The sequence below is a fragment of the Urocitellus parryii genome, chromosome 7, assembly GCF_045843805.1.
Source record: "Urocitellus parryii isolate mUroPar1 chromosome 7, mUroPar1.hap1, whole genome shotgun sequence".
NCBI lineage: Eukaryota > Metazoa > Chordata > Mammalia > Rodentia > Sciuridae > Urocitellus > Urocitellus parryii.
The window spans coordinates 152,113,805-152,130,435 of NC_135537.1; the positions used below are offsets into that span (position 1 = coordinate 152,113,805).

General features: G+C 53.2%; 1 protein-coding gene across 2 annotated transcripts in view; it reads left to right on the forward strand.

Annotated features, from left to right (window-relative positions):
- The window catches only part of Cuedc1 (CUE domain containing 1), a 79,983-nt gene that overhangs the window by 47,893 nt on the left and 15,459 nt on the right, over positions 1 to 16,631 (forward strand). For both annotated transcript variants that reach the window (XM_026407319.2, XM_026407320.2), the window contains exon 2: positions 12,014 to 12,680. In XM_026407319.2, coding sequence (XP_026263104.1) covers positions 12,330 to 12,680 — 351 coding nt within the window. In that variant the 5' untranslated portion in view covers positions 12,014 to 12,329. The remainder of the gene's footprint in view (positions 1 to 12,013; positions 12,681 to 16,631) is intronic.

The following is a 16,631-nucleotide window of genomic DNA, read 5'->3' on the forward strand; positions in this document are numbered from 1 at the left end:
CTGAGGGGGTGGCCCTCCCAGTCACAGCTGCTGCCTGCTCTTCTGAAGCTTAGCCATGGCCAGCCACCCGCCTCCTAGCCTCAGCGCCCCAGCCTGCATTCCTGGGCTGCCAGAGGCCAGATTTCTGAGAGGGCCACTCTGCCTGTGCTCCTGCTGCCTGGGGCCTGGGGCCTGGGAATCCCTCCCCAAGTGTCACGCTGTCTCCCCAGTTGGAGTAGAGGAGGGCAACCCACGCCCTGGGTAATATTCCAATCACTTCTCCCCTTGGAAACTTTGCTGAGGGCAGGATATGAGCAGGAAAGGACAAAGGACAGAGGGGACTATTGGCCCTGCTCCTTGCTTCTCCCTCAGGGGCACCAGATCCCCAGCCTGGACTGAGGGCTTTGTGCGCTAGACTCTCCCCCTGCAGGGCTGGATTCAAGATCACATCCCCTGGCCTGATTGGACTTGTAGGCCTGGTTCTAGTCTCAACTTCTGAGAACTGTGTGGCCTTAGGGCTTGAAGGGCCCATGCCAGTCTTACTAACAGCTGCCCCCAGTTGTGGGGGTGCTATATGTATCCACCACAGTGAATCCCCTCACTAGCCCCACTGGAGAGGGCTTAGGCATCCCTGTTTATTTTATTTTATTTATTTATTTTTTGAGATAGGGCCTCACCAATTTGCTTAGGGCTTTGCTAAATTGCTAAGGCTGGCTTTGAACTTGTGATCCTCCTGCCTCAGCCTCCTGAGTTGCTGGGACTAGACCAGTACGCCTGGCTAGGTGTCTGTGTTTTACAGATAAGAAAACTTGCTGAGAAAGACTCCAGTCTCACCCAGTTAGCTGCAAAATCAGGGCTTCTAAGCTATCAGGACATCTACCTGCTCGTAGCCATTCTGCTGCCTCTTATCCCAGACACTCTTCAAAAGTGGACACTGGCTTGTGATGTGTCTGCCTCTGGCCATGTTCTGCCCCTGAAAAGCTGCGACCTGGGCCATCCCTTGCCCCTGGGTCTTTATTCCTCCCCTGTATTCCTACCGTGAGCAAGCAGGTCCCTGGCCAGGGTGGAAGATGCAGAGTGCAGGACGTGCTTGGTTTCCATTGAGGCAGGACTGGACAAAGTCTGCCTAAGGAATCACAGCAGGACAGACTGGGTGGGGGAGTCTAAGGGTGGCCACAGGTGTAAGCCCTGAAGGCTCTGCAACTTGGTTTATTAGGATTTTTTTTTTCTTTCTTTGTTGTTTTGTTTTAATTGGAGAGACAGTGTAAGGTGGATGTTAAGAAAAACATGGACTCCGGGCCAGATTGTTTAGATTCATACTGTAGTTCTGCTACCAACTGTGTGATCTTATGTAAGTCATTTAACCTCTCTGAGCCTTAGTTTCCTTTCTGTGGGAATTTGCTGAGGTAATGCATGCCAAGTACTTAGAAAGTACATAGCATGAACAAGTACTCATGGGTATTTGCTATAATTATTACCAAAAACATAACTCAAGTGGGGCTGTGGCTGTGGCTCAGTGGCAGAAAGTGCTTGCCTAGCACACGTGAGGCACTGGGTTCAAACCTCAGCACCACATAAAAATGAAATCAAGATATTGTGTCCACCTACAACTAAAAAATAAATATTATTTTTAAAAAAGAAAAAATAACTCAAGGGGTTGGAGTATGGCTCAGGGGTAAAGTAATGCTTATTATGTGCAAGGCCCTGGGATCAATCCCCATCACCAAAAGAAAGAAAAAAGAAAAAGTAACTCATGTCCATAACAAATGCAAAAAGAACATAAAAATCACTGGCAGTGCTATTACTTTAATGTTCTTTAGGTTATTTGCATATTTTATTCTAAAATTAATAAATGGATATGAACCAAAATTGAAAAGGTATAAAAAATTTACAGGGAAAATTTCCCTGATCTGTTTTTATGGCTCAGTTCTCCCTAGAGGAAACTTATACTACTCATTTCTTATGAATTCTTTTCAAACATTTTTTCTCCTTCTGCGTGCACACACATACACACACACACACAACCCATAATGCACTATCATATAGTAACTATACTCAGTGTGCCTTGCATTATTCCCATCAAAGGAGAAATGTTGAAATACCTCATTTTTGTTCACTGTTGAATAATATTCCATTGTATATATGGGGATGATAATGTACCATAATTTCTTCAGCCTCCTGTTGGTGGACATTTAGAACATTCCTAATCTTCTGCTGTCACAATGTTGCAAGGCACATCCTTATGGACATATTGGGCACATGTACAAATAGATGTATAGGTAAACTTCACAGAAATGGAATTCAGGAATCAATGGGTATATAGGTGCAGTGTGTTAGTGGGGGTGGGGCAGGGCTTGGGAATTCTGTTCCTAGCACCCTCCTCTGCCCATCCTGAACACACCTCCTAATCTTAGGTTCCTTGGCCTGGATTCCCCAGCAGGCTCAGATTCTAATTTGTGGGGCATTGACTGCCCACCTATCCCGGGGTTCCAGAGATGTTGCCTGCTCCTGTCTGGACTTCAACCTCAGGCACAGACCCTGCAGCTCCAGCCTGTGGAAGGGCCTCCGCCTGCCTGACTGAAGGGGAGACCCAGGGAGGAGTAGCAGGCCCCTCTTTCCTCAGAAGCTGGGCCTAGGCCAGCATGAGCTCACACCTGGAGCCAGCCCAGCTTCCTGGCCCTGCACCAGTGGTACCAGTGGCCCTCTTCTTCCAGTCTGGGCCATTCCACTTGGTCCCAGGTATGTATATGTTCCTGCCAGGCCAGCAGGGCTCCCCAGAGCTGCCGAACCTGGGGGGAGAGGCAGTGGAGTAACACCCCTCTGTGCAAGGAGGTTCGGTCTCCTCCCAGGCATCTTGGCTGAGCTGCTGGTATCTGCTGCTGGAGAGAGGGATTGTGGAAACAGTCCCCCACTGGCCCAGGCTGTGGTACTAAACAGCTTGTTGCTCAGGCAACCGGACAACTTCCATGGGGTGGAGAAAAAGTTTTTTGTAAAGAAACTGGTTTTTGCAAGATTTCTCTTTGTCCTGGTAGGTGAGGTGTCACCTGTGGACTCCTCCTTTCCTGCTTTCCTGAGCAGGAGTGCTCTCAAACTCTGGAGGTACCTAGGCCTCCCCTCTTCCCCACCCAGTTCCCCAGCATCTCCACGGATGACTCAGACCCTTTAGGAGTTAGTGCAGCACACGGTCCTGAGTCTTGCTGTGTGCCTAGCCCTGTGCTTGGCTCCAGGGAGCAGAGTGCTGCCCAAGCTTGATGGATGGAGAGTGTTGAATCTGGAACCAGACTGCCTGGGTTCGTATTTCAGTTTGGCCGCTTGAACACGTCACTCCACTCCCTGTGCCTCGCATTTCTATCTATACATTGGAAAGGGCTGGAGTGACGTGAACCTCTCAGGGTGGGGAAGACAGCAGGCATAAGGTGCTGGGAACAGTGGCACTTAAGGAAGCAGGCAGTGCTAACTACCGTCATTATTCCTATTCTTACCATTATCTTTCCATGATGAGACAAACAAAGGACAGATTATTTATGTCTGATGAGCTTTATCTTGGATCTTTTCAACTGGAAAGCAGAGTCGGCATCTCCTTTTTGGAGCCTGGGGATGGAGCCCAGGGGCGCCTTCCTACTGAGCTATACCCCCAGTCTGTTTTATTTTAAATTTTGAGACAGGGTCTCACAAAGTTGCCCAGACTGGCCTCAAACTTGCCATCCTCCTGCTTCAGCCTCCGGAGTCCCTGGCATTACAGACATGCGCCACTATGGCCAGGATAGACTTGGCTTCTTAATGTCGTCTTTTATGGCAGCCAACCACCATATTCGGGTGTCAGGAGCAGAGACGAATGTCCTTAGGACTGAGGACCCAGTTGGGCACGGGGGTCCACACCTGTAATCCCAGCTACTCAGGAGGGGAGTAGGAAGACTGCAAGTTTGAGGGCAGCCTGGGCAACTGAGTGAGACCCTGCCTCAAAATTAAGAAAAAAAAAAAGGTGGTGGGGGAGCTGGGTGGTAGCTCAGCCCCTGGGTTCAATCCCCAGTGACACACACACACACAAACACACACACACACACACACCACTGAGGATCCAGGGTCCATCTTCCCATGGAAGAGGGACATTAACCTCCTTTGAATCCTTTTGCTCGGTCCCTGCCCCACTTCTCTCATTAGCTACCGACCTGGCCACAAGCATTGATACTGGAGAAAGAAAAAAAAATAGCAAAAGATTTTTTTTTTCTCTTTTTTCTTCTTCGGATTTTCTAAAGATTAAAAAAAATGAATAAAGAAAGTTAAGACAATTAGAATGCCTGATAGCTCTGACTACTTGTTGGGGGTGGGGGTGTCCACAGGTGCCAACTTTGGAACAGGTGGTAGCCCTGGGAAGACAGGTACTGCCTCCAACCTCTCACCCCTGCAGGCCGTGTCACTCTCCGGCTTGCATGGAAGCCATGTGTCCTCCTTCTCTGTATCCCTCTTCCTAGCCCAGAGAGGTAAGGGGCCAATCCAGGGTCACACAGCAAGAGACACAGATTTGTGTCTCTCCTGTTTTTCTTCCTCTTCCTTCTCTCACGCCCAGCCCATCCTCTTTCTCCAATGGCTCTGTTGAGGGTCCTCTCTGCCCTTAATGGCCACTCCTGGGTGGGCACAGGTGTGGCTGCTCAGCAGCTCCGAGAGCCTCGGGAATGAGGCTGGCTTTGTGGCAGCCCCAGCAGCTGTGGCCATTTGGGCCGAGTTTCCATTAAGCCGTTTCCGCGCCTTGGGCAGGAGCAGGAGGCTCAGCATTTAAAGGTCACCCGGCTTTTGAAGCCGCAGCGACATTAATAGCTTGGGAAGAAAACAAGCCTGTGCAGGGGCAGGAGGACAAGGAGGCTCTGTCAGGGCTGTCCTCTTCTGCTCTCCACCCCCTCCATGCGCGCGCGCGCGCGCGCACACACACACACACACACACACACACACACACACACACACACACACGCAGGCATCCTGATAGCCGCGCTCTGTCCCTTGCTCTTCCCTCCTTCCTTTCTCCCCCTTTTGGAGCCTCTTTAGCTCAGAAGCCAAGAAGCTCTGCAGACTGCCCTGCGCCCCACCCCCATCGCGTTGGAGGTGACAATTGGTCGAGGATGCAGCTGTCTGAGTCCAGCAGCCTCTCCCTTCACACTGCCGTTACCCACTTGAGGTTCCCCGGGACTTAACCGTGGTTACACAAGCCTCCCAGGGGTCAGATGACCTCATTCTGGCCCCCGCTGGCTTTTGCAGCCTGGACTCCTGATGAGACCCAGTAAGCCTGGGCCCAGGCTTCCCGGATGGAAGTGACAGCGCTGGCAGCTGCTGCATCTCACATGCCAGTTCTAGTCACCGGCCAGTGGCTCACCTCGAACGCCCTGTTGCAAAGGGTCCCGAGGCTGCGGGCTCCGTGGGACACTACCTGGGTAGATCAGCCAGGTCCGCCAAGGACAAGGGGTTGAAAGTGGTGGCAGAATGCTACGTATTTCCCACCTCAGGTTTCTGAGATTCCTGGGGCGACTGGCAGATTCTTTGCTCCCTTGGGCCGTCCCAGGGTGGGGGCAGGGCACATCCGAGGGTCCTTGGGAGAGAAGCTGCTGTGTGCCCTTTCCTTAGAGCAGCCAGGGCCAGCGCTCCAGACACCACCTAGTGGCCTGGCCTGGCGGTGCCACTGGGCTGGGCCCAGATCCTGGGCAAGAAGAGTCCCTCTGCAGGCAGGGATTTTAGCAATTAGAGACAGACCACAAGATCCAGGGGCATTCCTGAGTGATGTTCACAAGAGGGAGTCCAGGGTGCACAAGGAATAAAGCTTGTCTGGGGCAATCCCATCCCTCCTTCCAGAAGGGTGATTTTTTTGGGAGGGAGGGGACAGAAGGGGCAGAAAATGCTGGCCACTGAGACCTCTGGCTTTCCCGCCTCACCTCCTCTTGAGGCCTCCTATCCTAACCCTCACCTCTCAGGTTGACCCTGGTCCTCCAGGGGGCAGAATGGAAGTTGAGCTCTGGAGTGGGGCAGCCTCCTGTCTCAAAAAATGAAAAGGCCTGTGTGTATTTGCACATGCACACGTTGGATGTCATTCAGTGGTAGTTTAATACGGTGCCAGAAAAGAAGAAAAGCCATCGTGATTGCAGGCCTCCATCTTTACTAATCCGCTTATCAAACATCTGTTGATCATCCCAGCACTGTGCTAGGTACTGGGGGTCTCACAGTGAATACAGCACGCAACCTGCCCTCGTGGAGCTTGGAGCTAGTGGAGGAGCTGGTCAATGGCACATGTACCATCTGAGGTGGTCCGATACACAGGACAAAGGAGGGCAGAGGTTGGGGGATGGGGGGGCTACCTCCCTGATAATATGACTGCAACCAAAAGGAAGAGGGAGGGAGCCCCATGGATTTGTGAGGGAAGGACACGGCAGATGGGGGGAAGAGTGCGGTCAGAGGCCCTGAATGGGAATATGAGTGGCTGGCTGGTGATCTGGCAAGGATGCAGGGTAGCGGGACAGAGTCTGGAAGGTCAGTCTGTGCACGTTTGATGGCAAGATCAAAGAGGTGGCAGGAGCAGGACCCTGTGGGTCCTGGTTGGCCACATGAAAGTGCTGGTCTGTACTCTGAGGACACAAGAAACGCTGGGGGCTTTGGAGCTGAGGAGTGACATGGCCACACAGTGAACAGCCTGTAGGGAGGCAAGGGGGAGGCAGAGAGATAGGCAAGAGGTAGTAGCCATGGAGGTGGTAAGGAGCGGCCAGTTCTGAAGTCATTTTGAAGTCAGAGAAGACAGGATTGGGTGTAGGGTGTAAGAGAATGAGAACACTCAGCAATGACTGCAAAGCTTTGGCCTAAGCCACACAGAGTTGCCACTAACAAAGATGGAGAAGGCAGGGAGGGGCAGGTTGGGGTCAGAGGACAAGGTGACGTGCCATGGACCCATTGGTTGGATCTACTTCGGACATCCATGTGACAGCAGCAGGCAGGAGTCGAGGTGGACAGGTCAGGAAGCGTGAGAGGATCATGAGAGCCAGTGTGCAGAGTGCAGATGGTACGTAAGGCCGCGGGGCTGGGTGAGATCGCTTGAGAGTGGTGTGGCCTACCCCTGGGCCACACTAGCCTGTCTCATTGAGAGCCTACGAGGCTCTAGGCACCCAGGTAAATTCCGTTACAGTATTCCTTCCAGGTAGATTTTATCCCTGTTTCAACCAACCAGGACACTGAGGTTCAGAGCAGTCAAGTGAGTTGCACAGCCTCCCCAGGGTCAGATGTGAGCCCAGGACTCTGACTCTCTAACTCACTATGCAGACCTGACCCTGGCCCTGATGCCAAGGCCTTCCTCAGGCAAGAAGAGGCTGCCTGGTTTGACCTTGGACAAGGCCGGGTGAGCCTCCCTGGGGCAGCCTGCCCACCTCCCTGAGCCAGGCGGGGAGTGACTCAGGCTTGGCTGATACCCACACTAGGAGTGGAGATTGGCTCTGTGCCGCCCCCTGCCAGGCCTGCATTCCTTCACAGGGAGGTGGAGACTGGCTCCCTGGGACATGGGGGAGGACAGGTGTGACGTTTCTGCTTCCAGGTCCTCAGGTCACCCACAACCATGCATCCGTGGAGAGGTCTAACGGGCTCAGCAGGTTTGATTCATTTCCTTTGTCAGAAGCCAGTCAGGGGTTATCTCCTCTGGTTCCCTGCCAGTGCTCAGCAGCTGGGGTTCAGAGAGGTGGCATGGTTTCCCCAAGGTCACAGAGCCAGGACTGGGGCCCGAGCCAGTAGCCCTCCCCTGTGCTGTCTGTCCTCTGTTGGAGTGTCCTGAGCCTGGAGCACACATGGCTGCCTTTCTCAGGCTCTTGGCTCCTAGCCTTTCCAGCCTTACCTGGCATTTTCTGCTCTTGGGAAGTAGGTTGTTAATTCTGGTCTCTCTACAGACTTGCCGTGCGACTTTGGGCAAATCACCTAGCTTATCTGAGTCAGTTTCCACAGCCCTAAAGTGGAGACAACAGCACCTATCTCGTGGAGTTGTAATGAAGATTACATGCAGGGGCTGGGGCTGGGGCTCAGTGGCAGAGTGTGATAAAGCCCTAGTTGGAGCCCTTGCACTACCAAAAAAAAAAAAAAAAAAGACTGACAGTGCCTGGCACAAGCTTGTAAACCTAGGTTACCTGCATGCCTTAATTTTTCCATGTATTTAATTTTTTTTCTTTTTTCGGTATTAGGGATTTAACCAAGGGGCACTTTACTATTGAGGCACATCCCAGCCCTTTTTATTTTGAGATAGGGTCTCACTAAGTTGTTTAGGACCACACTAAATTGCTGAGGCTGGCCACTAGCTTGCAATCCTCCTACCTCAGCCTCTGAAATTTCTGGGATTACAGGTAAGCGTGCACCATCAGGCCTGGCTTACATTGCTTCTTATTTGAGCAGTGCTTAACATTGCTTCTTGTTTGAGCATCCTGGGCCTTGCATGCACAGATGACACTGGCCTTAAGGACAGTCCTTCTCCTTTCCCGGTGGCTAGACACACTCAGCTCTCGCCTCCAGATCTGGCTCCAACTGTGGCTCAAGCTTAACAAGAGGGAGATAGAACAGTCCTCTGAGAATTGTGGGGGGGGCCCTCACAGTCTAACCATAGGCAGCCTGCTTTGGGGAGTCTCTGAGTGCTTGCAGGGGTCTGTGGAGATGGTATTTCTAAGAATCAAATCCAGTTTCCCTATGTTTCCCATTGCTGTTTCTGACCTCTCTCCTCTCATCCACACACCTGCCCTTTGATGGACAGGCTGAGGCTTTGCCATTTAACACGGAGAGGGGGTGTGAGGCTGGGTTACTGCTGTCAACTGTTTACAGGTCATGGCCCACACGCAAGGCTTTGCACCCGGAGTAAAAGAAGAGGCTGCCTGAACCGTGGTGTCTCTGGCTGCCCGGGCCAGCCAGGCCTCCCCGCCACATTTCCTTGCAGAGAGCAGAAGGAATTCTAGGGGTTCACATCTAGATGGTGGGGAAGACTCCCCAAGAACCCCCCTTCCAGCCGGCAAACATGTGCCTCAGGGAGCATCCTGGCCAGCACACCAACTGCTCCAGGCTCTTCAGCAGCCTCCCGGGGCAGAGAATGCATCTCGCCATATTCCATGCCCGGTGCTGCTTCACTCTCACTGAAGCCACCTCAGGGCTGCAGGCAGATGAGGGAGACAGGTCCTGGGCCACAGAGAGGACAGGAGACTTATACGAACCCTGCTGCTGGGGAGTGGCACTGCTGCGTGAACCGTAGCCTGGGTCTGAACCAGTGCCTGCTCATTGTTGAGGGGAGAGTTCTTGAGTGCCTCTCAGGGGCTTCTCAACACTAAGGGGGCCAGAGCCTGAGGGACCTGTCCAGGGGGCTGTTAATGGAGAAAATGTGGGCCTCACCATTTTCTTTCTTCCTCTTCTGGGGGTGGGCCAGATCCTGGCCGCCTCCTCTGGGGTACTGCCCTTAGCAAAGCGAGAGTCGGGTCCCCCAACCTTCTTACTGATTACTAGGGAGCAGGGAGATAGTGGCTTCACTCCAGAGGCATTAACATAACGCTGTGACCCCTATGTGTGATGACCAGGGCATTAGCTTCAGGGCCTTCTGACCCACAGAGGTCTGTGTTAGAGGCTGCAGGGCAAAAGTGTCTGCCAAGAGGGCATTTTGGCAAAACCACAGCAGCATCCCCTGACTTTCTGATGTGATGGGATGAGTGGGGAATATCAAGAGGCTGGGGTGTCTGAAGCCGGCGTAGGAAGCCATGTCATACTGGGCTGACTTCCTGTGTGCATTTTCATAACTGAATGCTTAGGCTGATCATTTGAGCTTGCATCTCTCTTTTCCCTTGTGAAATGGTGATGGATTCCTGGGCTGTGACTGGTTCACCTCGGAAGAGGTTGGGGAGAGGGAGTTGGACAATAAATCATGCTTCACCCAGTTAACAGAACACCATTCAAGCATTAAGCATGATGAAGTAGGTCTGTATTTTCTGACATGGGAAGATGGTCACAGTGCACTATTAAGTAGAAAACATTAGAGGCATGGTAGGATTTATGGTTTGATCAGAGTTTAGTAAAATAGATTCAGACACAGGGTAGTATATGCAAGTAACAAATACCTACACATAGGTACAGGATTATACTAACAAGTCTCCTCCTGGTGGGAGAGGACTTCAGTCTCCTAACCTTGGTGTCCATGTGCCTCTAGTTTTCTGTTCTCAAATACAACCCATCTCTCTGGGACTAGGCAGACACCAGAACAGGAGCCCTAGACAATTTCCCAGCCCTCCAAGGAGGCAGAGGTGTTAAGGTTTTGAGAACCTCAGCAAGGTGCACTTGAAGCCACCTGTGGAGTATGAGGTCCCAACAAACTTACAGGGAATGACCTAAAGGAATAGGGAATCCATGGGTCTTCTGACTCTGGGGTGGAGAAGCTCTTCCTGCGCCCCTCTGGTCTTGTGTTTGTCACACTTTCAGCCATGTGATGTTGAGACAGTGGTAAGGAAGATCCCTTTGATCTTTGCACCTGTTTCATCAAATTTAAGAATATCCTTGGGCCAGAGGTAGTGGTGCACACCTGTAATTCCAGTGGCTCAGGAGGCTGAGGCAGGAGCCAGTCTCAGCAAATTAGTAAGGCTCTAAGCAACTTAGCAAGACCCCGTCTCTAAATAAATTATAAAAAAGGGGGGGGGTAGGGATGTGGCTCAGTGGTTAAGCACTCCTGGGTTCAATCCCTCATTACACACACACACACACACACACACACACACACACACATATACACACACACACAAACAAAAAGAATATCCTTTGATGGAACAGTCCCTTAAAAGAGCTGCCACTTTTCTACAATTAACAAAATTACTGTAAATCTTGAGGTAAAAAAGGAGAGTCAGAACTTGATGTTTGTAGACACATTCTGCTCTCCCTTGTCTGCACTAACAGGGTGTGACACTGGCAGAGATTTACATGCCTGGTCCTGAGCGGGCTTGACTTTCAGTCCCCCTCTCCATCCATGTCCTCAGATACACTCTCCTGGCATGAGACCAAAGGCCAGGTTGGCTGGGTCAGGGTAACTGGTTCCTGGGGGAATAAGAATAGAACTTGAGATATACCTGGTTCCTCAAGATAACTTTGAGAAGATACTTCTATAAAATTTTTTTTTGTAAGAAATCGGGACACAGTGTTCCATAAAAACAAATCTGCCTCTCTGATATAAATGAAACATGTCAGTGTAACACTGGGATGAGGAGAATGAATCCAGGGGTGGACTCTGGCCTGGAGCCCTGTGCTTCCCTCTGTTGGGCTGGTATTTCTCAGAGGCAAGGGCTGAGTTTTAGGGCCCGATATGATCGCTCCAAGAGTGGGAGCAGGCTCCCCATCAGCCCCAGGGTCTTTAAGGATGAACATGACATTTTCTCTCTCAGGCTGGAAGCTCTTGGTGATGCTGGGAGTTCTCAGGATTCTTTGGGGGCTCTGCACAAGGAACACCCTGGTGGTGGGACCAGGATGTATGGTGGTGAGGTGGCAAGATGAAGAAAGCAGCAACTAGTTGGGGCTAGTAACTAGAGGGGCAAGGCACCTATACAAAGCCCCTCCTGGCCTAGCTGGGTCCTCAGGGGTCCTTGGCAGTATGTGTAGTGGTTGAGACTAGTGGCTTGGGGTGGGGGAGTGGGGTGGGGGGGGGGGCGGGGGTGGTACATGACTTTGGTTGGAATCCTGGCTTCTCTGCTTCCAGTCCTTTTATTCAATGCCTTGGAGTTTCCATCTGCAAAACTGGGATGCTAGCGTCTGCCTCACTACCTCCGAGTGTTGTCATGAGTTAGGCCACACAGAGCACTAGGATGGTACCTGGCACAAAGGAAGTCCTTGCTAACTGAAGCTCTCCGGTGTCCCGTGGCTGTTAAGAATCACCCTGGAGAGAAAACACAAAAGCCGGTCTCCCTCCAGCAGGAGAGAGGTTGTCCCAACCTGCCCTCGTTTTCTCATAGCCTCTGTTCACCACCACCCAGAGCTCAGGTTTGCCGGCCCCTGACCCTGACTGTCTCCCTCGTTTCAGGTGGGACCCTCCGCGGAGCCGGGGGCAGGATGCTCCGGTGGTGTGGATGACCTGCGGTCCAGCCCCAGCACGGCCCAGGCCCGCATGCCGCCTCCCCGCGACGACCGCTCCCCGAGGGCCGCCTGGGGCCCGGCGCCGGTAGACTCCTGACCCGGAGCCGGCCGCCCATCCATCCCGGACAGACGGACGCCCGGGGGGCGGAGGAGGCGCAGGCGTGAGCGGCCCTAGCCGAGGAGCCAGCCCGCGGCCGACGGCAGGGGGACCGGCCAGGGCTTCGCGGCCGCTCGGAAACATTCTCCCCACGCGGCTCGGCAAGATGACCAGCCTGTTCCGCCGGAGCAGCGGCGGCGGCGGCGGTGGCGGCGGTGGCGGCGGCGGCGCGGCGGGGGCGCGCGGGGCGGGGGCCGGGGGCGGCGGCGCGGCCCCCCAGGAGCTCAACAACAGCCGGCCCGCCCGCCAGGTGCGCCGCCTCGAGTTCAACCAGGCCATGGACGACTTCAAGACCATGTTCCCCAACATGGACTACGACATCATCGAGTGCGTGCTGCGCGCCAACAGCGGCGCCGTGGACGCCACCATTGACCAGCTGCTGCAGATGAACCTGGAGGGCGGGGGCGGCAGCGCCTATGAGGACAGCTCCGACTCCGAGGACAGCATTCCCCCCGAGGTAGGCCCGCGGCCATAACTCACCTGTAGCTCAACCACCTGGTTGAACCTCTTAGGAGGTTCTGGGTTAGTCCCCTGCCTGACTTCTACCCAGCAAGCAGCCCTCCATTCCCCCCCCCCCGCCCCCGGAATCGTCTGGTCAGGCAGGGGCCTTATTCTATGGGCAGAAATCCTGCAAGCAGTCAACGCTGAGCACCTGCCCAGGGTGTGCCAGGCACAGTACTAGATTCTGGGGTCCTGGTCATCAGAATCAATGTGCTCATTTTAAAAATGCAAACATGGCCAGGCGTGGTGGCTCATGCCTGTAATCCCAGAGACTCCGAGACTGAGGCCAGGAGGACTGCAAGTTCGAGGCCAGCAGCCTCTGCAACTCAGCAAGGACCCAAGACACTTAGCCGGACCCTGTCTCAAAATAAAAAATACAGAGGGCTGGAGTTGTAGCTCAGTGGTAAAACCCCTGGAAGTTTCTGCCCTCCTGGAACTCACAGCCCCGAGTGGACTGGAGGCAAGAGTGGGGCATTGACTGCCCAGAGTGGTGAGTGCTACAGGGGAGAGGTGCAAGGAGGGAGGCTGATCTCCCCATCTGATACCCTGAGGAAGCCTGAAGAGCCCGGAAAGGATGTATGGGTAAAGAGTGCATGACTGGCTAAGGAAGTGGCCCCAGGACCATGTCAGGATCAGAGAGAGAGAGAGAGAGAGAGAGAGACTGACTGTGGAGGCCACAAGTCTCTGAGGCTGAGGAAGAGTGGAGCTGGATCCCTAGAGCACAGGCAGCCTGGAGGGAGAATGGCATTCAGATCTGCCAGTTCCGTCCCCCTGAGGACAGAGGTGGTGGTGAGCCATTCCCATGCAGCTCTGCTCCTGGCTGTCCAGGGAAGTGACTGGGGAGAGAGGACCGCCACAATACATCAAAGCCCACCTGCTGGGAGTGTCTGGCCCTCTCCAGCCTCTTTTGGGAGTTCAGCGCACATCTGTCTTCCCACCCAGTCTCCAAAGGATCTGTAGTGCTCATTGCAGAAGGGGCAAGGCACGCAGTCTGTCAGTGAGAGGGTCACTGCTGCAGGGGCATCCCAGGAGGACATGTAAGATGGGACTTAACTCCACTCTTTATTGAGTCTGAATCTGTGCCAGGCACCATCCTGGATGTTTTGGGGGTATTTTCTCTTCTAATCCACACACATTTTGTGAGGAGCATTATTACAACCCAGATATGGCCTCAGAGTCCTCAAGAGCCCTGCAGGCACCTGTTCCCCATCAAACACCTCCATCTTTCAGGTCATCCTCCTTGCTTCCCCCTTTTTTATTGGGTGCCCCTGAAGTTCCTCTCTCTCCAGTGGAGGAGAAATTGTGTAGACAGTGATGTTTATTCCCATATCACCTGCAACACCATGGCACACAACAAACACACAGGGAATGTTTGTTGAATGAGCAAACGTTGCTGCTGTCTTCGCCCAGCTTTCTATCATCTCTTTCCCAGGGGAGACCACTCCTTTGATCTGCCTTGATTAGCTACTGGAAAGGAGGGGTGTGTGTGTGTGTGTGTGTGTGCTCCCACGTACATGCGCGCACAGATACATTTTTTTTCAGTGTAAGCTGGAAAGTTTCCTGCAAACTCTGACCCTTTCTACAGCGCCATTTGTCCTGACAGGCAGGCAGGCAGGATGCTTCCTTCTCGTCCACAGTGCACCGCCCTGGTGAGCCTCTGCATGGCTTTCCCAGCCCCCAAATTGCCTGCACTCTGTGTTCACTTGTTTTCTAAGACCCCTGCCCTTCCGTGGAGCCCCTGCACAGCACCCCTGCCCTTCCTTGGCTCTTTCCCTAGCCCCTACCTTTGCAGCTCTGCCTGGGCCCATCAGCAGGCAGCTCCTGAGCCAGCAGAAAGTGCTGGAGAAAATTTATGAGCAGCAGCTGGAATGACAATAACTGCTGACTGGAAAAAGCCCCCTTTCTGGGGGCTGATGGATGGTGGGCTGGCCCGAGGGGTATCCTTGCCACAGAGAAATATCTCCTGTCAGATAAATGGCCCAGACCCTGCTCCCCAGAGCACCTGGCAGGCATCCATCACCCACAATGACTTAAGCCAGGAGGCCACAGAGCTGAAAACCCATCACCTTCAGAGCCAGAAGAACTAGCTCCTGTGACTAGTGGGGTTGGAGGAGAGCAGCAGGGGAGGCTGGGGAGGCACGGGGAGTCCTCTCTGTGGGCTGGGGATCTGCCTTTCTGGAGCTTGCCGGGCCCACTGTCTCCGGGCTCCACATAGCCCCATTTCCTCTCCAGGAGCCTCTGCAAGGCTGGGCCTGCTGCCCCAGGAAGCTCACCATGGAGCTGGAGGGGCTCGGGAGCCTGTGCTCCCTACGTCTGGGGGGCTGACTGCTGCAGGCCACAGCCAAAGGAAACCCAAGTGGCTTCTTCTGGGAAAAGTCCCCCTGAGCCCTCCTCCTGTCCTCACCTATCTCATGAGACCAGTCTCAGCTAGGATAGTCCAGGCCAAGCCCCAGCCTGGATCGCGCAGAGCAGAGGGGTCTGAGAAATGGGATGTGTGAGCTGAGCATGGCAGCAGCAGGTCCTCTTGTGAAGCCATTACCCTGTGCCAGGCATCAGAGATTTGTCAGTGAACAGGAACAGCCCTTGAGTGTTTGTTATCTGTCTCTCTCTCCCTTGTGAAAATCTGGGGTAAGCAAAGCAGTGGCCTGCAGAGCAGCTACACTCTTCTTTTCCTGCAAAAGCATCTGTTTAAATACTTTCTGCCTCAAAAGAAGAAACGCTAGTGCATTCCAGGGTGGAGGCCGCCTTGGGTCAGTCTGGCTGTGTGCGCGCACAGCACTGCAGTGTGTGTGCGTGCTCACATATGCATGCTCGCTGCCAAGGTGTCCCTGTGAGGCTCCGCGTGCAGAACATGGCTGGTCTAGAGTAGAGATGTGCCAGCCAGTGCAGCCCAGCCCAGACCTGCAGAGGCAGAAACAGAGGCCGCTTTACGGATGACTTCTGCAAACTCACTTGGAGGTAAATGTGAGGCCTGGCGATTCTGGGCTGATTCACAGCCTCAGAGCCCTTCCCAGTTTCCTTGGTCTTGGAGGAGATGAAAAAAGAGCTAGCAGGAGGAAGAGAGAGGAGCAGGAGGCTGAGGAGTAGCCAGTTGGGGTGTATGCTGAGGGATCTGCCCCAAATGCCTCTGTGGACCTCAGGGGTAAGGTCTGGGTCAGTCTGTGTAACAGAACCCAGCCTTTGCCCAACCCTGGGCCTTTTCCTGCCCTCTTTCTCACTCCTGGATAAAGAGAAGAGTTCAAAGGGAGAGCAGGCATCTGGGCGCTGTCCATCCTGGGAATTCAACCTGGGTGTTCAGATTCTGGCTGTGGAGTCCATGATCCAAGTTGAAGATTCATGGGTAGCTTTTGTTATGTCATTTAGTCAACCTGGGCCTCAGTTTCCTCATTTATAAAGTGGGTGTCATAATCTGAGGTTAAGATAACAGATGTGGAAGTACTTTGAGAAGGATGTGAATGATGTTCTCATCAAAAGACACACAGCACATGCATAAGAAGAGGATACAGGGCAGGGTGCAGTGGTGCACGCCTACTATCCCAGGGGCTCGGGAGGCTGAGATAGGAAGATCAAGAGTTCCAAGCCAGCTTCAGTAATGGTGAGGCACTAAGCAACTCAGTGAGACCCTGTCTCTAAATAAAATACAAAAAAGGACTGGGGATGTAGCTCAGTGGCAGAGTGCTCCTGAGTTCAATCCCTGGTACCAAAAAAAAAAAAAAAAGGAAGAATTAAGAAGAAGAAGAGGATATAAAGTTCCAGCACGCAGCAACTCTGTGAAGTCTAGATCAAGAAACATCATCAACTTGGGGTGCAGTGGCACATACCTGTAATCCCAGAGGCTTGAGAGGCTGAGGCAGGAGGACTGAGTTCAAAGCCAGCCTCAGCAACTTAGCAAGCTTTTGAGAACTTG